This window comes from Vigna umbellata, chromosome 6 (genome assembly GCF_029865625.1).
Source record: "Vigna umbellata cultivar VRB3 chromosome 6, Vumbellata_1.0, whole genome shotgun sequence".
Lineage (NCBI taxonomy): Eukaryota > Viridiplantae > Streptophyta > Magnoliopsida > Fabales > Fabaceae > Vigna > Vigna umbellata.
The window spans coordinates 38463468-38487157 of NC_142170.1; the positions used below are offsets into that span (position 1 = coordinate 38463468).

The 23690-nt window shown below is 32.3% G+C and overlaps 2 protein-coding genes across 3 annotated transcripts; one reads left to right on the forward strand and one right to left on the reverse strand.

The window, feature by feature from the left end:
- The first annotated feature begins 506 nt into the window (after positions 1–506).
- Positions 507–3513, forward strand: LOC148197414 (fructose-bisphosphate aldolase 3, chloroplastic). Its single transcript, XM_088092762.1, has 6 exons — positions 507–802; positions 1590–1859; positions 1953–2062; positions 2142–2232; positions 2566–2835; positions 2953–3513. The coding sequence occupies exons 1-6, from the start codon at positions 656–658 to the stop codon at positions 3229–3231; spliced, it is 1167 nt and encodes a 388-aa protein (XP_087948888.1). The 5' UTR covers positions 507–655; the 3' UTR covers positions 3232–3513.
- A 1193-nt stretch (positions 3514–4706) lies between these two features.
- On the reverse strand, positions 4707–17714 carry LOC148197415 (DExH-box ATP-dependent RNA helicase DExH5, mitochondrial-like). Of its 2 annotated transcripts, XM_088092772.1 has the most exons (20): positions 17222–17714; positions 16927–17108; positions 16740–16827; positions 16322–16567; positions 14619–14714; positions 13394–13582; positions 13100–13259; positions 12887–13017; positions 12481–12648; positions 12126–12398; positions 11740–11934; positions 10045–10248; positions 9825–9894; positions 9586–9734; positions 7184–7489; positions 6732–6791; positions 6447–6599; positions 6205–6315; positions 5980–6064; positions 5660–5897 (listed from the first exon to the last, which is right to left on the reverse strand). In XM_088092772.1, the coding sequence occupies exons 1-20, from the start codon at positions 17555–17557 to the stop codon at positions 5797–5799; spliced, it is 3303 nt and encodes a 1100-aa protein (XP_087948898.1). In that variant the 5' UTR covers positions 17558–17714; the 3' UTR covers positions 5660–5796. The 2 variants fall into 2 exon arrangements, with proteins under 2 accessions (XP_087948897.1, XP_087948898.1); XM_088092771.1 differs by having other exon boundaries at positions 4707–6064; positions 17222–17707.
- Positions 17715–23690: the final 5976 nt, after the last annotated feature.

Below are 23690 nucleotides of genomic sequence, written 5' to 3' on the forward strand. Positions count from 1 at the left end.
TTTAATTCCAACATCTTTATCTTCATAAATTAAAAATATGCATGTGCTATAATATTCAATATTTATAATATTTTTTTTTAAATTTCTTTCAAAAGGCGATATCTTTATCTTTATAAATTAAAATACGTATACAATTGTATAAACAGAGGATTTTTCTTTTTGTATCTACTTTTTTTTTAATTTTATCCTTTAATTTTGCGTTTTTCTTTCTTTCTAAATTTTCCTTTCAAATAACAGTTTTCTTAAATTTAACTGTTTTTTATTTAATTTGTTTTAAAAAAATTAAATTTTTTAAAATTAAATAAATTTTAAATATAATAAATGTTTTCCGCATATGAATCAATAAAAATAGTTTTAATACATGCTTCCATAATTAAATAAAATATTTTGATATTCAAACAAAGCATGGAAAAGGACTTTTGTGTTTGAAAAATATAAATCGAAAAAGAAATTAAAAAAGTGGGTTGTTGATATTGCCGCTTGAGAAGTGTCTCACATCACCTACCGCGGAGTGACCAAGAAAACCAAACCGAATCAAACCAAACACTTCATTTCTTTTTCACGGTTTTCTCTTTCCCTATAAAACCTTCAGATCACATCACAGCACAATCTTCACTGGACTTTGCAACAATCCATTTTTTCACTCTTAACTTCCATGGCTATGGCTTCTGCAAAGCTCAATACTTTGTCTTCACAGTGGATCGCCCACAGCACCTTTTCTCCACGCCGGGGATCTTCTCCTCGCCGGGTCTCTCTCCCGATCCGCGCCTCTTCTTACCAACACGAACTCGTCCAAACTGCTGTTAGTACCAATACTTTATGATATCTTCTTCTTTCTTGCCCTTTATCAATTCTTTTGATTTCCAAAGTTTTTCTGTTCTGAAGGTTTTAACTTTGCTGTTTTTCGGTACACCCTTTGTGCATGCGTATTTTCCGTCTTTGGTCGTCTTTGTTTGTAGATTTATATTAATTCGATTCAATTTAAATGTTCTAAAAGTTTTAAAGGGTTAATCTCCAGACAATTTTGATTCAAAATTGCATATATCAGTTTTGAAGAAATGTACCTACTGGCTTTTGGAAATGTATCTGACAATATAAGAAATAAATAAAAAAATAGCAATACCCTATCTAACATTAAGCGAACCAATCTAAATGGTAAGATCTTTTAAAATGGAATACCGTCTATTTATGATTTATTGACTTTGCCGCATATTCTTCAAGCACATTCTTCAAATCGCGGTTAGTATCTTCTTCTTTCTTGCACTTTATCAATTCTTTTGATTTCTAATGTTTTTCTGCTCTAAAGATTTTAACTTTGTTGTTTTTTGGTACACTCTTTATGCATGTATATTTTCCATCTTTGGTCGTGTTTGTTGATTTACATTAATTTGATTCATAACTTACTCTGTAATGAAATCTCTCCTTGGATTTGGTTTTTTAGTATTTTTTTACTTCTTGGAAGATTTTCAGGATGCTGTTTTTCTATGTTGATTTGGATTGTCTTTTAGATACGTTTTATCACTCTATCACTTTGGATCTTAACCCTTCAGTAACGATGAGACTGGCTTTCTTGTTTGTTGGTTGTATAGAAATCTATTGCAACTCCTGGGCGTGGGATTCTTGCAATTGATGAATCAAATGCAACATGCGGGAAGCGTTTAGCATCCATTGGTTTAGACAATACTGAGGTGAATCGCCAGGCTTACAGGCAACTTCTGCTTACCACACCTGGCCTTGGAGAGTATATTTCTGGTGCCATTCTTTTTGAAGAAACCCTTTACCAGTCAACCACTGATGGAAAGAAATTTGTGGATTGCCTTCGTGATCAGAACATTGTTCCTGGCATCAAAGTTGATAAGGTTTGTTATTTGAGTTTGTCAATGGTGTCATGTGTTACTGATTAGATTTAGAAGTTGGCTTGGTGTTTACATTTATAGTTTTCCTATTTTTAGGGTCTGGTCCCCCTGCCGGGTTCAAACAATGAATCATGGTGCCAAGGGTTGGATGGATTGGCTTCTAGGTCTGCTGAATACTACAAGCAAGGTGCTCGATTTGCCAAGTGGTAAGTCATTGTTTCTTTGTGAAATGTTCGTCTTAATTAGATGCATTGAGAGCGACTTTAAAATTGTTTTGATCCACAGGAGGACAGTTGTTAGCATTCCATGTGGTCCTTCTGCATTAGCTGTTAAGGAAGCAGCATGGGGACTTGCACGTTATGCCGCTATCTCTCAGGTATTCTTGCTCCCATAAATCTTTGTTTGCTGAAATTACCCAATTCTTAGAGTAACACACATCTATTTGTAGTTTATCCTTTGGTATCGATCACTGGACCCATGTGATGATAGTGGTTCTTTTCATTTGAAGGGAGTGAACTTGGGTTGTGGGTTTAGTTTGGTCTATGACAAAGGGAACAGATATTTTATGCAAATTTGAATGAATGAGAACCTGTAATTGTTTTTTCATTCTTTGAACTTTTGTTACTTGATGTTGTTGTAGATTTATCTCAAGAAAGGTTTTTCTTTTACAGTGCACTAATCCCCTTGCTTTACTCGTTCTTCATTGCAGGACAATGGCCTTGTGCCAATTGTGGAGCCTGAAATTCTTCTGGACGGAGACCACTCAATTGAAAGGACGTTGGAAGTTGCCGAGAAAGTCTGGTCTGAAGTCTTCTTCTACTTGGCTGAAAACAATGTCATGTTTGAGGGAATTTTGCTCAAACCTAGCATGGTTACACCTGGGGCTGGACATAAGGAAAAGGCTTCTCCGGAAACCGTTGCCAAATATACTCTAACCTTGCTTAGAAGAAGAGTTCCTCCAGCAGTACCCGGAATCATGGTAAAGTAACAGGTCTTTTGTATTCTCTATTCAGATAATTGGCCATGCTGATTTTACTTATTATTGCACTTAATATAAAACTAGTAAATTAAAGAGTGAAAATGTTTATTTTGTCAGTTTTTGTCGGGTGGACAATCTGAAGTGGAAGCGACACTTAATCTAAATGCAATGAACCAAAGCCCCAACCCATGGCATGTTTCTTTCTCGTATGCTCGAGCTCTTCAGAACACCGTGCTAAAGACGTGGAAAGGACACCCTGAGAATGTGGAAGCTGCTCAAAAGTCTCTTTTGGTGCGCGCAAAAGCAAACTCCTTGGCTCAACTTGGAAGATATTCTGCGGAGGGTGAGAGTGAAGAGGCAAAGAAGGGAATGTTTGTCAAGGGCTATGTCTACTAATTTCTTTAGCTTTTTATCATTCCTTCTTTGCAGTGATCGTGAAGGGACTTAGATGTGTTTTAGTTTTTTTTTTCTACGTCTAGCATGAGTCTGAATAAATTGAAGCTAGAAAGAAAGGTTTTCTTGGTAAAATGAATGGGTATTAGTAAAAAACCTAAAAAACCCAGACGAGGGAAAAAGAACAGTTTATTACTTGGTTATTGTTTATTTGGCTGTTCACAGATTTTGTTCTGGTAGTGTGCAGTATGTGATTGGGAATATCATTCGCATATTTAATCCGCATTTGTGTGTGCCATATTTATGAAGTATTGAAAAAATGATATAATCAGAATAAGCCTTTTATAGTAAGTCTTTCCTGATGAGCGATATGATGTTGATATTCTGCATTTGCCCATGGTATTGACTAGTTTTTGTCCTGTGCTAGTGTTTAAGTTTTCTAACCATAAATCATTGGCTGGGTATACGTTATGCATATATACTTTTGATTAATTTTAGTAGGAAAACTGCATTTTTTGGTCCAAATAAAATTTTAATTGTAAGTTGGTCGTAGTTAATGATAAAGTACTCTAAATAAAATTTTGTGAAGAAGTTTATATTTTTAGGATTAACTATTTTTTTAGTTTTTAAATTTTATCATTAAATTTGAATTTATTGTAGTTCAAATATATTTTAATTTTTAAAGTTTATAAATGAATGTGTTTTAATTTTACATTCAAATATAATACAGAGATTAAAAATATATTTAATTTTTTTTATTATTTATTTGCTTTTTTTTTATCTAGACCTGATTCTGGGGAAGTTTATTGAAGCAAGCTTTTTTCCCTTTTTTTTCTCGGTAAACAAAACTATCAAGAAATATAACAAAAGCCGAAACTTATAATTACTGAACAAACAGAGGAATTAATGAAAGGAAATAAGAAAAACACGTTTTCTTTTCATTTTACAGGAGAAAATTTTAATAAAAGGAAAGAAAAAAGTATGCGTAATAGGATGGGAGGAAAAGCAATGACTAGCACATTCTCACGGATGCTAATAAAAGAAAAGGAAAATAAAATTTCAACAAAACTTAGTGCGAACATTCTAAATGTTACAAAGAAATTCTCATTCAAATCCAATCAATAGAAAATAAATAAAACGAAAGGAATTTTTGGCTCTTGTTTTTGTTCTCTTTACTTTTAAATTTCTGCACTAAATAATAAACAATTTTGTACCTCAATCTCATTTTATTTATTTTTTGTTGAAGTACTAAAAAAATAAAAACTCTTTATACAATTTTACTAAAATAATCTCACTAAATACATTAAATAGAGAGGTAAATGGGGTTGTTGAAGAATTAACATTTTATTTACTTGAGAACAAATTAGAAAAAAAAGTTAATGTATTAAATAAGAGCATCACTTAAGATTTAGGAATAAATTAGATAAATGAAAACATATAATTTGATATAGGATGAAATAATCTTTGTAACTCCCTTGCATGTATTTTGATCGGATCAAACACAACACTTGGTTGTTTGGTTTACCGCCAATACACATTCCAATGAACATTCAAATGAATCCACGAGTGTGGTGTCTTTACATTGATAGTCCATTCATGCTATGGAAATGGAAATCCAAACAAATGTTGAGCTGGCAACACGACCGCGTTAGGTACATTCCTTTCGGGGCTTGTCCTCTCAAAACAACTTAGAATATGATCAATTTCAACTTATATGTCACCAACCAAAATTTATTGATGCTGAACAATCGTTTCAGTTTCCCATTTATTTGACCTACAATCTGTCCAAAACCGGTTACTTTAATTTTTCACATGGTTTTAATCGGACCAAGAACAAAAGGCCAGAAAAAGGTTTATTTGGTCTCACCATTGGAATAGAATTATATTGGGATGGAATGTGGTTCGACATATATTCAAGATTTCAATACCGTCAAAAATGATAATCACTGTACAAAATCAATGGGTGAATAACTGGGATTCGAGTGTGGCATCATTTCCTGCTGAATATGTGCACAACCGCCCGCACCGCCAACCCAACCCATTTAATGAATGCTATGTACTAATCCCTCCTGTCGCGTATGACCCTGCCACTAACCGTCAATTTTCTCACTGATGTAAAAGCACAAAACTGGAAAAGTGACAGTTATTTGCTTCATGCTCGCGGATGATCTTTTATCTTGCTTCGATCAAAGAATGAGTATCTTTCAACTTCAAATTCAATCTGGCTGATGGTGATATGGGGTTGGCTGCTTTCATGAACAGGTTGACCCAATGATCCAGGACTTTATAGTAACAATGCCCCATGAAACCGCATACATCCTTCGCCTCCAGCTCCATTTTACCTTTGCATTGAACATATTACTTTGACCGCTTAATTGTGATCCTTCTTACTTTTCTTAAGCAACATTGACAAGTGATTGATATACTCCCTGCCTGCTTGCTTTCCACCCATCAGCCACTGCAATGCCTCAGCTGCAGCATCTTTTTCTGCACTCTTTTTATTGTTACAAGGTTGACCCATTATCTGCATTCCATTGAATTCAACTGCAGCCTGAAACTGATTGTTCTTCAATTGTTTAGTCTTGTAGACGGGCGCTGCACATCCTGCTCTCGTAAGCAATGTTTGGAGCTGACTTTTAGAATTATCTCCCCCAGGTCCACTCTCAGTCCTTGAAACCAAGGTTGGGTGTGAGGCCAACATAATAGATTTTTTAGATGGTTTATGGACCTGGCGACCAAATACAAATCTACCTTCACATTGGTCATTGGAAATCAGCAGCCGTACTGTAGATAGGAGATCATGATACCACTGTATGCCCATTCTTGGAAAAAGTAGCTGCCAAATACAAAGTTTAAATTAAAAGTTAAACTGTCATGTCAATTCATACTGGCCACAGAAAAAGCACTAAAACAGAAATAGAATGGTAGTTCTGTTTGCATCGAGAAGGTAGGAGAATGATATTAATTTGCACCTACTTTGCTCTGAATGAAGGCATCAAGTTCTCTCCTTATACTCTGGTACATTTCAACAACACTCGGATCCATAAAAAACTCAAGATATCCTCCCAACATTTTTAAATGGTTATCCTGATAGAAAAGGTTGGATTCCAGTAAAACATCAGACAACTAAAACTAAGACACCAATATCATAATGCAAACATTGCATATAATATTATAATAAACACAATATAAACAATAGAAAATCACATCAAACTTACAGCATCTCCTTTCAATAAGCTTCCTCCAAACAGAAGCACCACTGAATCAGACACAGCTGTTGAGTCGCGGAGAAAAACCGAGTTCACTTTTATCTTCTCGTTAAAAACAAGCCATGGATATGGAATTTTAGTTTCCCGAGCATTCACTGAGTTCTAGGCAAATGAAATGAATATTCGATTAAAAAGGAAAGCCCCAAATATAATGGAAAGGTGACAAAACCTTAATAGAATTATTTAAAATGCTTTACAGCTAGCAGCAAATTATAAAGGTCTGAATGAACTTACCGAATATAGGAGCACTTGCCCATCCTCCATTGTTTTCAAAGAGAATGATTTCTCATTATTCTGCAAATGAAATTACATCTTATTTACATTTTCAAAACATAACATATACTAATATAAAAACGTTCAGGATGGACCTCTATCCATCAATACGAGAATCTGACGGGCAAATGTTCGATTTTAAAATATAACTGAGTTAAATAAAAGAATTTGTCATTATGTATTGCGACTGACTAAACAGAACATGATCTAATTTTAATTTAAATTGAACTTAATTATTTATTTTCATATATAATTAAGAAAGAAGATTTAGAACAAGGAGTACAAGAAAATATACTTTTATACACAAACTATTCTGTAGTGCTGGAATCAACTATTAACACAAAAAAAAAGAAGACAAAATTAGGCTAATGAAGTCATTAATATATCATGTTTGTCTTGAAAATAGGACATACCACAACAGAACCAATTCCAGGATATAGGCCATAGCAAATAACTGCTCGGATAAGATTTAGATCAGAGCTCCATGCATTGCAGCTGGCTGCGTTGCTATCAACTAATCCGGTATCCTTGAGCAGGCATATGAACTCTCTCCGAAGAGCATCAATAGCTTTCATGGATTGTAAGGAAAGAAAATTTTTCCAACAGTATTCGTATCCACCCATGTCCATTTCAGCATCTTTCCAACCTTCATATGCCCTTACAAGGGCAAGGTGGTCACTATATGCACCACAGAATTGAGATTTTGCAGCCTCTGCAAGCTACAATGAAGAACTTTGAGCTGTCAAATAATGAAATTCATTTCAACACAAGACATCGCCCACCCAACAAGTTGGAAAATAAATTGGCCATATTACATATATCCATTACATACTTCAAATAAGTCTAATTAACTGAAATAGTGATCATCTCGACTAGCTCTTACATTCAGAAAAAAAATTTCAAAAACATCACATGATACAACTTTGGTAACAAAACCGAACGTAGAAGTTTTTTTATAAATTTTTTTAAATAGTGCACGGTTAAAAGTCTCTTTCAAGCAGTATACAATAGGTAAACTGCAATTCCTTTTTGGAGAAATAATAGGAATACAATTCTTTCAACACTATTATCAGATGAATTTCATGTTTGGTACCACTCATTAGGAAGTGTATCTGGGTTCTTGAAGCAAATTTAATTGCAATTAGCGTCCAAGCAACACGTATAAAAATAGAAAATAAAATGTTATTGTCATGCAATATGTTCATGCTAAGAGGGAACACAAGTACAGAAGAGAGTAATACAATAGGGCATTAAGTAATGGTTTAAACCCTTTAAGTGTCCCTATTTATGTGGGTTTTTCCCAGTTTGATCCCCTTCTTATTAGAATCTCCAATTGATTCCTTAAAAGTGCTAATTTGAATCGATTGAGTCCATGCCATTAAATTTATTTAACGGGGTTAAGTTTGTGCATAGGTGGAGGTCGATGTGTCTAATTTTTTAAGACGTGGCATGGTGAGAGTTGAAAAGTGGCATGGTTTAGGCCGGAATTTGGTAAAATATAATAATATAATATTAGGGATTTCAGAAATGGGATTTAGGGTTCAATCAAATTGAATGGGATTAAAAATCTGAGAGGTGGTTGTAGACCAGACGAGGGATGGAGATTAAGAAGTGAATTTCCGAATGGGGTCTGGGAGCAGCAGTCAAGGTTGTTGTGGAAGGAAGGCTTGGGGACTGTGGGGTCATCCAGAACCAGATGGCGGGCTTGAAGGAGACGACGGCGTCAGTGGCGACGAGATCAGGGTTGTTGATCAAATCCACACCAATTGCATTTCTGCACTGACCGTAGTTGTAGTTTCAGGATATCTGGATGGGACCCTGCCATAGTATTGTTGTCCAGAAGCACAGGGGAACTGGGGAGCAGTAATCGCTTGGGTTCCGCTCTCTCACGAAGCAGTAACACCATGCCTATGGTCCGTCCGGTGCACTGGGCCATCCCCCGGTTGTTTCGTGAGACGTTTCCCCTGCATTAAATTGTTCATGAAAAAGGGAATCTTTTTGAAGGTCCTAAGCTGAAACTTTCATGCCTCCGAAAAAAGGGAATCTTTTTGATGAAACACCGTAAACTCTTGTTGAAAATCGTCCCCCTTAAGATCTGGTTTCTCTTCATTTGAGTCATAGGGAATATCAAAAGGGTTTCGTCTAGGTTGTAGAATAGAAGGAGCAGATCCAGGAATGGGTGGTAATCCCATGGCAGCAAAGGAGTCATCAGGGAAATCAAATGGATTATGCCTGGTTGTAGCAATAGGTGCAACATTACTGGGAATATCAACAAAAAGTCTAAGTCTATTAGATTCTTCTCAGATATCAATCTCCTTTGTCTTCTTCTGGCAATAAGATTCTCCAATCACGTGTTCCTTTCCAGCTCTAAATTTCCCAGATCCATGAGGTTCTTTTGGTCATCCTCTGTCCATTTAATGACAGATTTACTTTCATCTTCTTTGCCACCTGTAGCTTCTTCTTCCTCTTCTTTGAACCCTAAATCCCATTTCAGAAATCCATATTATTAAAATTTAAAAAGTTGTTAAATTCCACGTATTCAACTCTCAGTATGCCACGTTTTAAAAAATTGACACATCCATCTTCCACCTGTGCAAAAACTTAACCCCGTTAACTAAATTTAACGGCAGAGGCTCAATTGATTCAAATTAGCACTTATAAGGACTCAATTGGAGATTCTAATAAGAAGGGGATCAAACTGGAAAAACCCAACAAAAATAGGGACAACTAAAGGGGTTTAACCTTAAGTAATCTATAATAAAAACAAATTAGCATTTCAATCATTAACCAATCATCTTAAACAGAAACAACTTACATCTTTCTTATCCAGCGGTGTTAGAAAAGGATCTCTCACACTAAGACCAGCAACAACAGTTAATATGGGATCCAGGCAATTGAAAATAGCACCTAATATTAGCATCTTGCCAAGTTTGGGTTCCATAGGAAGCATTGTCAAATAGCGCCCTGTCAAGTGAAGAACCAAGTACAAGTCTTCATCATTTTAGGGAGAGAACACAAGCTAAATTTTCTAGTAACAGCAAGGGAACAACCAACCTAGAATAGTGAGATTCTCATTCTCATCCAAAGCTCCAATTATTTTTAAATATTCAATTGCATTTTGTACCTATGAATAAAACGATCACAAAAATTACCGGTACAAATTTACATACAAGTAACCAACACAAAAAAAAGAAAGAAAATAATATATGAACTTATTAAATAAGAGAAAAGTACATGAATTGATGGAATTCTGAAGAATAAACCAAATATATACCGCAAGTATCTCAGGAGACTGCAAAGCCCTGGACAAGAACTCAGATATGCTTTCAAGTCTCAAACTTTTAATTTGTAAACAGAGGGACTGCAGAGGTGTTCTCAAAATTTCTGGCAATTGATACTCCGAAAATGCATCATACACACATCTAGGATAGAGATGGTAACACTCTCCTGGTTGTACCCGACCAGCTCTTCCTCTTCTCTACAAAAATATGATTCAGGGGAAAACTCAGCAATTAAGGTCCAATATTTTCGTTCATGGTTAATAATTAAGGTCGAACTCACTGGTAGTTAACTATATGCAGACTTTAGGGGTATACTGCATTTTACCATTATAATCCTGTGGTCTAATCGATTTTCATCCTTAAACTATAGAAAATGGCACATGACCAGGCCTTACAACACAACAGCAATTTCCAGACAAGGGAATTATTATTTTAAGCAGCAAATGCATTCATTCACTTAAATGAGATGTGTAGTCTTGCCTAAAGTTTGTAGGAAATATCTTGCATAGTCTCATCAGACATTATCCTTGATATCCTTCAGATAGGCAGTGGGGAAACTCCCATAAGTTGGTAACTAAATAATGGCCAAGGTACCAAATCCAAGAGAATAAAATGCCAATTTTCAATTGCATAACTTTATTTATATTTTATACATACCAATAAAATCACGCCCCAACCCCACACCAAAAAATTTAATCAGAATTGTCCATAGCCTCTTTTTCATGTAAATGATTCTATAGTTTCTTTTATGCCACAGATGCAACACACTGGAGGATAGATTATAATTATATTTCAGATTTTGATTACTTTGACGTTATTTTCACATGAATTATGAATTATTAGGTATTTTAGTTATGTGAAGTAATTTCAAGGTAAAAATAGAGTTGGGTAAATTATATCAAGTGTCACGATTTATTATTTTATATTATTAGAGATATCTCTAGTTCTTAATTGTAGGGGCAGCCAATGACGTTGTTCTAACTCATTTAAAAAGTCAACTGACATGACCTTTTCGTGACCATTTAAGCCATATGCAACAGGTGGTAAGGATGTCAGTTACTTAGATTAATTAAAACTAATCTACAAAAGCCCTTAGAACTATTAAAATTAAGACATCAGATCAGAAGTTCTCCGTAGGGCTTTGGCCAAGAATATTAGAATTATTTAGTCCACCTTAGATTTATATCTTTTCATGACCACCCACATAAAGTTCTTCCTGTATTACAACTTCCAATTTGTCATTAAAGCTCTTGGTGCAAATGATGACCAGTGAGTAAATACAACATCTATCAAGCTTCATAAAACATGTCCAGTGTACGTATTTTTCTTCCCAAAATCATGATTATTACAAAACTATGAAGAACACACTCACTCTCCTGTTGATGATAAACACAAGGTAAAGAGCTAAGCCTTAATCTACAGGAAAAAAATGCAGAGTTGTTATCATAGAATAATTCAGATTCCAATCCAGATTACTGCTAGCAAGCAACATTTATAGTTTCAATAGCCCAGTGTCCATAACATTCAGCCAACTAATCATGATAAACTATTCAGAAAGCTTTGAAAAAAACCAGTATGTATACGTTAAGGATGAAGATGACATAATAAAAAGTGATGTCTGGTAATTACAATCATGTTATTAAAGTGAATATTAAAAACACATGCAATCAACTAAAGTATAAACTTACTTGTTGAGAAGAAACCTTAGAAATCCATGTAGGAAGCAGACAAGGTGTGTTGTTCAGAGCATCATACGATGTTTCTTTCGCTTTTCCACAGTCAAGAACAAAAACAACATCATTTATCGTGATACTGGTTTCAGCGATATTTGTTGTTAGCACTATTTTTCTCACTCCAGCTTCAGGCTCTTCAAATATTAATCTCTGCATATTGCCTATCCGTTATGTATATCTAAATATTAATCATAAGTGCCAAGGAGATAAAGCACATACAACCTTTCTTTGGCAAACCATGCACAAATATATTGTTAAAACTGTTTTCAGACAACAAATCATTATACATACAGATTGTATGAAAGCAACTGCAGATTTGTCATCAACGGACAGAACAATACCTGCTCTGAGCTAGCCATTGAGCCATGACATGTAAGCAACAGAACACGGTTTGGATCCCCCAAGACAGTGTGCGTCAGGAGTTTCTCTTTGAGACAGCTTATATCATCCCATCCAGTCATGAAAACCAAAACAGCACCAGGTCTTTCATTCTCACATATATTGCACAAAATATATTCTATGAGACTAAAACCAATGCAGTCAGGATTCCAACATGACAAAGACTCCTGTGTATGTGGGCTGTAATCTTTGAAATCAGCAGCTCTAATTGCATCCTGGTCATACATTTTCCGAAATAAACTAAAATTAAGAAATACTAAACAGGTAAGCAATTACAGTTTTGAATTTCTAAAATACCTCAACGGCAGAAGCAATTTGACTTTTCCTCTTTCTTGGGACCTGTCTGTTCATTTTCCACATCTTTTCTTGACCATAATCATCAATTTGATTACAAGGAGTTAATCTGTAGCCCGTCATTTCAAGAATGTTCTCCAGAAAATGGGTTCTGACGTGGTATGTGTAGCCCTGTATTAATAAGCATACCCATCCAAAAATAAGAAAAGGGGAAGTCCTTAGTTTTCTAGGCCCCAAAATATTATTATTTAATAAAAAAATAGAACATTTATTTACTGCCTTGATACTCTGAAATTATTTCATTTTATATCTATGTACTCAGGTTCATGATCCATTTATCATAAGAAATTGCCAGACACATCTATCTCCCATCAACAAAAAGGAATAACACTGTGTTTTAGCAACGCACAGGAATAAACATAGTCGGAGCCCCATTAAAGTATGAAGAAAAGAGCTTCGCATCTAGGGTAGCACTCATCAAAATCAGTTTCAGTTCTGGCCGACGGGGAAGGAGTTCTTTAAGGATAATAAGCAGAAAATCTGTCACAAAAAAAAAATGAAAGTATATGAATATTTAGAAACGTTCTAAAAGAAAAAGATTGAATGAAGCTCAAAACTCTACCTTCATTCATCCCTCGCTCATGAATTTCATCCACAATAACATGAGTTACGCCTTTTAACTTTCTATCAGCCAGTAATCTTCTTAATAAAATGCCTGTGGTGCAAAAGAGAAGATGGGTATCTCTCCCTTTCATACCCTCAAGTCGAACTTTATATCCAACCTTTCAAGGAGAGAGAAAGAGCGAGTGAGTGAGCAACCAATAAATAGGGAGAAATATTGATATTTTAAGAAAACAGAAAAGTAATAGATTGGGATAGTATATTAAAAATAACCATGTTTCGCAGATAAACTTACAGATTCGCCCAATTTCTCTCCCCTCTCAAAGGCCACTCTTTCAGAAACTGACATGGCTGAAATGCGTCTTGGCTCTGTGCATATGATATTACAAGCAGCTCCTCGAACTGATTCTATCTCAGATTCTAAAATGAATTGTGGAATTTGCGTTGTCTTGCCACAACCTGTTTCGCCTGAAATTATAACTACCTAAAAAATATGTCATTTAATAACAAACAATCAAATTATAGAAATAAAAATTTAGAAGATTAAAATTACGACTACAATCTGTGTTTAAATCATATTTGAATAAAAGTAAAGGGAAACAGAACTTAACCAAGATGCATACTACATTTTATATTGATTATTATAAATGCTTTACAGTCACAATAACATCAGTGGTTCTGCCAAACGACTGTTTCTGGTGACACTAACTATGGGCATATAAAAGCTGAAAAGTTGTGTTTCACTTGAAGAGTCTTAAGGACCACAGGGACTGCTGAGGAAGTATATCTTATCACTCCCAACCCAAGTCCCCACTCATACATCAAACTACTATAGTAATTGTATAAATCAAAGCAGGTCAAATACTGAGCTTTTTCCGATTATTGATTTGGGCATGGCATTCTAGCTACCACAAACCCAAATACTTCACATTAGTCAATAACTCTGCTAAACCAACCAACCATGTGATACAACAGTCTAATATATACCTGATAAATATTAACGTGATAATAGTCGAATATCAGTTGTCTAACTTTTGTACAAAATTATAAAGCCTGTACATTAAATTTTTTATCATGAAATATTTTCATACAAATGCCAAGAGACAACCTCCACCAGACAACCCACCTTTTAAGGGATGATCACTGCTACTGTTTGCATTGAAATTCAACCAAATCACCACCATAACCTTTATACTTGATATTCATGGTTTAAAAAATTTTACAACAAAAAATTCAACAAAGTATTTGCAGCGGGTTCTGAATTCCACAATAAAAATTTCAGTTTACATAGTAAATACTGTTTGATTTTCTGAACCAACTCAAAATCCTCAGTGCATCAGCCAGTCAAACTAGCTAACAGCAATTGACTTGCAACATTGTTTTTAGACAAGTCCAACATTCAACATACAAACGGTATAAAGTTAATTTAAAAGGATGTTCAACACAACTTGTAATACAATTAATAGGTCAATAAGTTTAACCAATAACAATATTGTTAATAATACAACTATTCAACACACCTGATTCCTAGATATGACTGATAATATTTCTTCTTTCTTTTTATAAGCTGGGAGACTTCTGCGAAATTCTAGCATTCTATTTCCTTCAGCAGATTCCTGAAAAGAGAAGGTAAGATGTGAAGAACATTCAAGCCAACTTTGTTTTTCCTCGATGGTCTAAAGCTCATTGGATATTCAAAATACTGAAAAGATATTCAGGGAAAACAATCAACACACAAAAATAATAACAAGTATCTGTAACAGGTAATATGGACAGACTGTAATGACCACAAAGAAGAACCACTGGACTTTTTTTCTTTTCAACTTATTACAAAACAAGTTAGTGTGAATATCAACTAACAATAAGCATTAGATTGATCTATGATCATTGTCAATGGAGGGAAGATATCACCCCAAAACTGTGACTAAGAAAAACCTATGTTCCACGGATATGGGTATATATGGTACTTTGGTAGTGTTAAAGGTATAGATACTCGCAATTGGGCCTTCAATATAGGCCTATGAGAGTATACTTTTGAGACCTTCCTAGATTCATAGATCTATCACATACTTGTAGTCCTGCACCATGTACGTACCAAATGTGTACACCATGAAAATGGAATAATCATGGTCCAAATATGAAAACTGACAAAAAATGTTCTGCTTGTTGTCTTTCACATGTATCCAGCAGAAATGTACCATTACGGATAAGCATATTAAGTTATTAGGATTCTATTTACAATAAGATTTGCATTGTGTTATGGTTTTCTGTCCACATTACAGAGTATTTAGGGTAATGTTAAGCCAAATTGAAGCTGAAGCTACAGTATGTTGCTGTGAGGTGGACAGGTGTTTAATCCAGAGGGAATGAAATTCCAAACACATACTTAGGGCATGATTGGGAAAGACTATTAGGATACATTTCAGCTGTTTTTGAGATTTATAAAAAAAAAATAAGCTATTTACAATTTTAGCTATATGTTTGGGACAAGGATAATAGTTTAAATTTGTAAACAACTTTTCTTCTGAAAAATAAACTGTTTTTATTAATCTAAAGAATTATAATATATAATTATTTTCTGACAGTTTTTATTTCCTTTCATGATTTTTTCTCAGGTAAATATTGTTTTTTAAACATAATTAATTGTCTTAAAACTACATTCAGAAAACTTACCTAAACCAAATTGGTCATGATCAATTATAACAATCATTGATTATCAAAATAATTTAATTTTTGCAGTTTTCCCAAACAGACCCTTAGTGTTTTTGACTAATATTATATTCTGTAAGTGTCAGGTTTCCCCTACTCTCACCATCTCCCTTACCTCCCTTCTGCTAGATTTTCTTTACTTTGGGCCTAATGCTTCCTACAGTTTCTTAACCTCCTCAAGTTTGCGGGGGTGAGTGTAACTCTCACTTTGTCATCAATTAGTTAGTTATAGTTTGTCTGCATAAGTTTGTTAGTTACAGTTTGTCGCTATCTCTATTTAGGCTCTTCCTTGTTTGTGCCAGTTAGTGCTATTGGTTTAGTTAGACAATTACAATTGACTTGTAGCAGAACCGTATTATAAATACAGATCTCAGTAAGCAGTTTGTGGGTTCAATATTTATTCAATTCAGAATAAACAACCAAATGTAGATAAAGGAATGAACTAAAAAATGCACATAAGTTTTATCACAGAACAGGAAAACAGGCCACTATTTTCTATTTGAGAGAAGGTAACCTGCCAAGCTTGCTGCTGAGCACGCATTTTTAAGCTCCTCTGCCGAACAATTTTCTCTATAACAGCCTTACTTGATGCTAGTGGCTCAGGTTGCTCAAAAAGCCCCTCATCCATACCAATACTGCAATTACTGCTAGATCTTGCAGATGACAAATCCAAACAGCTTTTGTTCATCCTGGATTTTTGGCTAAGATATTCCTCAAAATGCGCCTTAACACGGGTAAATGTGGTGAAAGACAAGCTCACCTGTCAATTCCTGAAAGCTTCACTAAGGTGTATCTATTGACAAGTAAATTTTCTATAGATAACAGTATTCAAACACAGTCTATAGACACAAACAAATAAAAAGGAAAGGCATTTGAACTTAGCAAAGGCCAAAGGGAAAAGTAAAGAGCAAATGATTGAACAGGATGCATACCTCCCTCTGAGGCTTCCGATCGTCCAAATCATATCTGTAATTTGGAAGTGGGACCTTACTGAAGACAACAACCTTAGCATACATATGGCTGCCAAAAACTAACGCAAATAAAAATCCCCAAAATAAAGAACTACTCCTCACTAAAAACAATAGCACTCAGGTAGTGAAAAAAGAATTGAAGAATCACCTATACAACCCCATTCCGCTTGCAATAACTGCTATTTCCTCAAAATCACGCCTATCCTTTTTATCCCTCGAGATTAATTCGTGCTTACTCTTGTCATTTAAGAGCACGGTAAATTTCCGCTTCCATTCGTCAGTGTTATCATCAAGCGAAGCATTCGGCAAACAAGCAAATTTGGAAGCATGCTAGCAAACCAAAAGAGCAAAAATTAAACTCAAATACCACGTTCACAGACATGTCCACCTACACTTCAAATGATAAGAGAAATGCAACACGTTAAAAAAACAAAACGACTCACCACTAGCGAGGGAAGTTCGAATTCACGATCGGAGCCTTCCTCGGAAACGGTATCGTCATAAGCAGAAACGAAGAGCGAGCGTGCCTTATCGGTAACTCGCTCCGTGAACGGCGGTTGCAGAGTAGAAATGGTGTGTGTAGGGTTTTCGTGGGGTTTGGCGCGAAGCGGAGAGGGTGAGTTGTTGAAATTGGCGACGGAGCGCAAGCGGAGGTGCGGCGGAATGTAAACGGAGCCATAGGAGGACAGCGTGCGGCGGTCCTTCATGGCCAGAGACGGAAGGGGAATGAAGGGTTTTAGGGCTTTGGGAATGCACGAAGGTTGCGTGACCGAGAGCATGCAAACTTCTACCACGTCCTTTCCTATGTGTCAAGTGTTTCTTTCTTTGGTTGTTCTCCACTGCCTTTCTTCAGGTTTACCTCTATTTTGTTATCTGTTGGTGATAAAAATGACTCACTGAAAGCAGATTATGACGGTGAGATCTATCTTCCACGCTTCCAACCGCGCGTGCATGCTGAGATTAAAAATTTAAGTTAAAGTGATATCAGTTGACTCCTTAACTCTCGGTTTTGTAGACCAGCATGTTTAATGTGTTTAAATGATATACTATTATTAAAATAGCAACTATTTATTTACTAAAAATTAAAAGATATTTTTTGGTGTATGAGAGATTGAACAAACTCTTCAGAACAACAATTAACGTGATACGTAGGATCCATGGAAAACTTAATACTCTATCTAATTTTTCATTTTTTATGTACAAAAAACCTTTGAACAAAGAGCGTTAGTCCCAAGAAAAAAAATAAACTATTCATTTGCAATATCCCAAAATAATTGGGCAAGGTTAAAAATTTTGTAACTTAAATTGAATAGTTATTTTTACTGTTTTTTCGTTTTGGTTTTCAATTTAAATGTAGCTTAGTTAGTTCAGTTAAGCTATAAACTTAAGACAAGTTTATTTTATAAGATATTAATTATATTTTAAAAATATTTATTAAAATATAATATAGTTAACGTAAACACATACGTTACTTATGTGTATATGCACTTTTAAATATTATGTTATTGTTATTTTCCAAATTCAGTTAATTTAATTTATAAATGCTTCAATGAGATGCTAGAAATATTCAAAAATAATGAACATTCATAAAATTGTTAAAGAAATACAAATATTTTGACCTACAAAATTACCAGAAATAAAATAAAAAATGTATCTTAAAAGTTTTAAATTAGTAAGAGTGACTAAATTATAGAGTTGAAAAATGTGAATTATGAAAGTATTACTAAATAAAATATAAATAATTTTTAGTAAAAGTTTTAATTCAAATTTGAAAGTACAATAAATAGTAAGTATTACTAAATAAAATATAAATAATTATTGGGAAAAAATTTAATCTAGATTTAAAAGTTAAACCAATCGCAATTGTTCACTCTTTTTTTTTCATAATTCCATTATGATTATTAATTTTAATAACAATATTTATATTAGTAAAAGTGTCATAGATTAATAAAATAAAAATATTATTCTTTTATTTGATTAACGAGTTATCTTCCCACTAACTTGTTGATCTAACGAAATATTATACAAAATTCAAATAAAATTAAACTAAAAAATATTTAAAATAGTTTATATATGGACTATATACAAAATCCAAATAAAATTAAACTAAAAAATATTTAAAATAGTTTATATATGGACTATTTAAAAAAATTATATGGTTCAATTAAAACAAATAATAATTAATCGTACACTCACAAATTCAGCTAAACATACACTCACCAAGCATAAATAAACTCATAATTAATCCTTTGCATGACATAGAAAAACCTTGACATAAGCAGAGTTACATTTACAAGTGTAATTCTCAAAAAATATTTATTTAAGTTATTTTCAGTTACGTATATTTATTTGTATGAAAGACATTTAATAGTGAACTTATAAAAACAATCTATATAAATGAAATTGTTGTTTTGAGACTCTACTCACCTCAAGTAAAATTATGTTTAGTAACTATTTGTTTTTATTGGTAACCATCATATTATTTAAAGAAATAAAAAAAAGTTTATTATAAATAATATTTAAATGCAATAGATAGTTTCTATATATCACTAATTAAAAGTTTAGTGGTGATTTTACATTAAATTATCATGATTTTTAAAAGTTTACTATTATAATTTTGGCTTAATAACTTATTTAGTATATGTGTTAAATGTTTTTTTCCAGTTTACTATCCGGTTTTAAAAATACATATAATTGGTCCAAAAGTTATCAAAATTGTATAAATCAAGTTTCATCCATTAAATTGGCAGAAGCGGAGTTAATTTCCAGCTGACTGTGGCAAGATCATTGGCACCCTTAAATATTCACTCACACCGTTCGGTCACTGGCTTACACCATTCTCAACAACACTAATAAAATATTGGAACCCTCAAATATTCACTCACACCGTTCGGTCATTGGCTTACACCATTCAGTCACTCACACCATCCGGTCACTCACACCATCCGGTCACTCACATCGTTCGGTCACTCACACTATTCGGTTACTCGCTCACACCATTCGGTCACTCATACTGTTCGGTCACTAACACCGTTCATTCAATTTCTCTGCTCTACCTTTCTAATAATCCTAGAGGTAGAGGTTGTGGAGGAAGGAGAGAGAACAAAATTAATAAAGATATAAAAGAAGAGAAAAAGTTGGAGCATTGCCGGAAAAGTAGAGAAAATAGAAGAAAATGTGCAAATTCTTTCGTCACATCAGGTAGGGGTTAACTCCGTTTCTGTCAATTAAACGAAAGGAACTTGATTTATAAAATTTTGACAACTTTAAAACTCAATGTATACAATTTTAAAAACCACTTGACAGGAACCAAGTAAGCTATTAAGCCTATAATTTTTTTTCCCACACATCTTATTAATATGTTAACTCTATAACAACTAAACTGTTTTTAAAAACAACCTCCCTTTATCGGTCATGTTTTTGGAAAACAAGATGGTGTTGTTTCGTTACCAGTATGGTAGTAAAAATTGAAAACGATATCATTAATAAAATGTGGAACAAAATTTCCAGTGATAAGATGTGAACAACTAAAAAACAATAGTAAAATATGCAAAAAAAAAATGTAGATAAGATCACAAAATAATAATAGTTTTGTAAAATTATAAGCAATTAAACAAAAAATGATAAATTATTTTAAATGTGATTTTTTATAATATTTTAAAGAGTTAAATATACTTTTAATCTCTCGTAATTTTGAATAAAAATTAAAATTAACCTGTTTTTGAAATTTGACTAATTTAATCTTTTATTTTTAGAATTTGATTAAAAAAATTAAAATACATACATTTTAAAAATTAAATAACTAAATTAGATTAAAATTAAAAAAAAATCAATTTTCACAATAAAAAGTTATCTTTTTATAGAAATATAATTGAATGATAATGTATTTTATCATTCAATATAAGAATATATTTAAATTATTCTTTTTTAAAATATTCTACTAGTGTAAAAAACTGTTGCATTTAATCATAAACTACTACATAATTAACAATATAAACTTTTAGATACTACTTCAAGAGTTGTTTTTAAATATTAAAAAAAACCCAATTTAAATATTATGAATGTACCCAGATAACATTAACATTGTCAAAATGGGTTGTAACAGTCAATCCAATTTATCACGGGTTTGAGTCGGATTGAGTTTGAAAAAAATGTAATCTTTTTTATGCGGATTAGTTTTCAACCTAGCTCACTTGGAATCCGGCTCATCCGGGTTGAATATGTGGTGAGTCGAGTTGGCTCACTAATCTACCTAATTTAATTAAATTATTTTTTTTGTTTTAATATTATTAGTTAATATTTGTTTTATTATATTGTAGATGGTGATAAAGAAAATGTTTCAAGAGAAAAAAATATTATAGAATTATCTATTCAAGATTCTAATATTATAAATGGACAAGTGATACAAAAATGATCAATATTAAAAACTTATTTGTTCAACTTTTGTACATGATTTTGGATTAAGCTTGGATTGTATTATACTTAATTTTTTAATTGTTTTTTTAGTTTAACATCATTTTAATCTGAAATTTATTTAAATTTGAATTTAAAAAATTGTAATTTTTCTATTTTAAGAAAAAATTATAATTATATGATGAGTCGGACTAGGTTCAAATTTTTTTAGCTCGTTGATAAGTGAGTCAAATTAGATTGACGTGACCAACCTGTAATAAATCGAACCGGGTCGAATCAGATCTATTACAGGTTGATTACGTTATTTTTAATTATTGATTTCTTAATAATTAAATATATGTTTAGATCTATTAACAGCTATAAACATATATATACTCCTCAGTGTTTTATTATTAACTATTGATTTCTTAATAAATTCTTTAAAGTGTTCCATGATGCCAATTAAACATAGACACGGAAGATTTTTAAGGTGCGTACATAAACTGTTAAGGTGAGTGTTACTCTTCTATACACTATCTCTTTGGTCTGTTCGCTTGAGATGAATTCACTATTTACGAGTAAAGGAAAGCGCGGATTTAGAAAATTTTTATGTTCGTTTTAAAAGAATTGCGAGCGATTGAAAGGAAGGATTTGCGGGATCAGCTATTTTTCCAATCGTCGGTGTTATGTGAAGATTTAAGATGATTTATAATCAAATGTCTTTTTAGTCCCTTGCACTTACCATTATGTGAATGTATTTTATTATCACTGTGTGAATGTATTACATCTTCAACCAAGAAACAAAAATAATAACTAATAATAATAATAATTAATAATAGTAATGATAATAATTAATAATAATGATAATAATTAATAATATTAATAATAATATTCATAATAATTATTTCTCTCTCTCTTTATAATAAAAATAATAATGTTATTAATAATAATAGTTATTATTATTATTATTTCAATTTACTAAATTATCATTTTTTTACATTTTAAAATTTAATTTTTATTTTTTCTCTTATAAACATTTTTATAATTAAATATAACATTAATAAATAACATTTTATATTACTTTAATAACTAGAGACATTTTGATAATCTTCAATTTTTACCAATTAAACTAATTTTGTAAATTTGTTACATCAATCAAATCCTACACTAATTCTCACAAACTTTACTTCCAAATTCACTCTCAATTACCCACAAATCCACTAAAAAAAACAACAAAAAAAATTACCCTCAAATCCACTCAAATTCATTCAAATCATTTCCCCCAAATTCCTACAAAAGAACAAAGCCTTATTGATTAAAATGTATTCAGAGATACATGATTACAAGAGAAATTGATAAATATCTAAAACTCATAGTAAGAGTATTACTAACTTTTAAATAATAGAAAAAAAAGTGTTGAAAAACATATTTCTAGTATTTGCACATTTAGATAAAAGAATCAGTATTTCAAATTATATTTTTATTTACCATAAAAACGAGAGTTCATTTATTTTTCTCATGCAAGTCATTTTTAGGATTAAATATATTTTCAGTTTTTAAATACTAAAAAAATGTTTAAAATATAATAGATTTTGATTCTTAAATTTTAAATATAAATAAATATAATTTTTTAATTCAATAATACTTTTTTAATATGTTAAATGGTATTTTATATAATTTGTCACTTATTAATTTAAATTTCAACTTAAAATACTAACACATAAAAATAAAATAAACGTGAATAAATTAGAAATGATTATATCTATTTATTTTTAAAATTTAAAAATTAAAATATATTAATGTTTGAAATATAAATAAATTTTAATTTTGTATATAAGTTTAGGGACGAAAAATACATTTTATCTTTTTATTTTTGTTAAAGTACCCTCCTGAAAATTTGCTAAAACAAGTTTAAAAAAGCTTGAAATAATAAACTATTGGTTGAATTGTAAATTTGTTTTACTCAATTATACACACCCCTATTGTAACGGGGCTCATATAGAAATCCAGTTTTAAATTTAACAAGACGAAGGGATAATATGATTTAGACCACCTTTGTTTCAAGAAAAAAAAAATGGAGGTGCAGAAAATTAGGGTTTCACTTTTTTCTATTTACTCAGGGGTAGAATGAGAATTTTAAAAGTTAGGGGCTGCAGAAGAAAAACCGGAGTGCAGGAAGCAGCAACCCACGGGCCTTTTATTCAACTCGTACGGATTGGGCTTAGTTGATATCCATTTTTTATTTATGCTCCTTGACCAAGGATAAAAAAAAGTAAGCTCTTATTTTTTTCATTTAGTCTTCAAATATATATATATATATGATTATCTTGAATATTGAAATAGATGTTATTTTATAAAAAAATTAAAATATGTATTCTTTAGTTAAAACTGCTTCGCACTATAAATCAATATGATTGATTGGTTTATAAAAAAATCATTAATTATTCTTTAATTATATTATTAATATGAAGTATTTTCTCAAATTTGTTAATAACTAATATTGTGTGGACTCTATGGGAT

What these genes read in the sequence shown, in the direction of transcription:
- LOC148197415 (XM_088092771.1), bottom strand. Translation starts at nt 17,557, where the DNA reads ATGCTCTCGGTCACGCAACCTTCGTGCATTCCCAAAGCCCTAAAACCC. An exon ending in AGCGGAATGGGGTTGTATAG is followed by an intron (nt 16,828 to 16,926) that starts GTGATTCTTCAA and finishes AGTTTTTGGCAG; the next exon opens with CCATATGTATGCTAAGGTTG. An exon ending in CTGGAATTGGTTCTGTTGTG is followed by an intron (nt 6,792 to 7,183) that starts GTATGTCCTATT and finishes TTTCATTTGCAG; the next exon opens with AATAATGAGAAATCATTCTC.
- LOC148197414 (XM_088092762.1), top strand. Translation starts at nt 656, where the DNA reads ATGGCTATGGCTTCTGCAAAGCTCAATACTTTGTCTTCACAGTGGATC. An exon ending in CTGGCATCAAAGTTGATAAG is followed by an intron (nt 1,860 to 1,952) that starts GTTTGTTATTTG and finishes TCCTATTTTTAG; the next exon opens with GGTCTGGTCCCCCTGCCGGG. An exon ending in GTTATGCCGCTATCTCTCAG is followed by an intron (nt 2,233 to 2,565) that starts GTATTCTTGCTC and finishes TCTTCATTGCAG; the next exon opens with GACAATGGCCTTGTGCCAAT.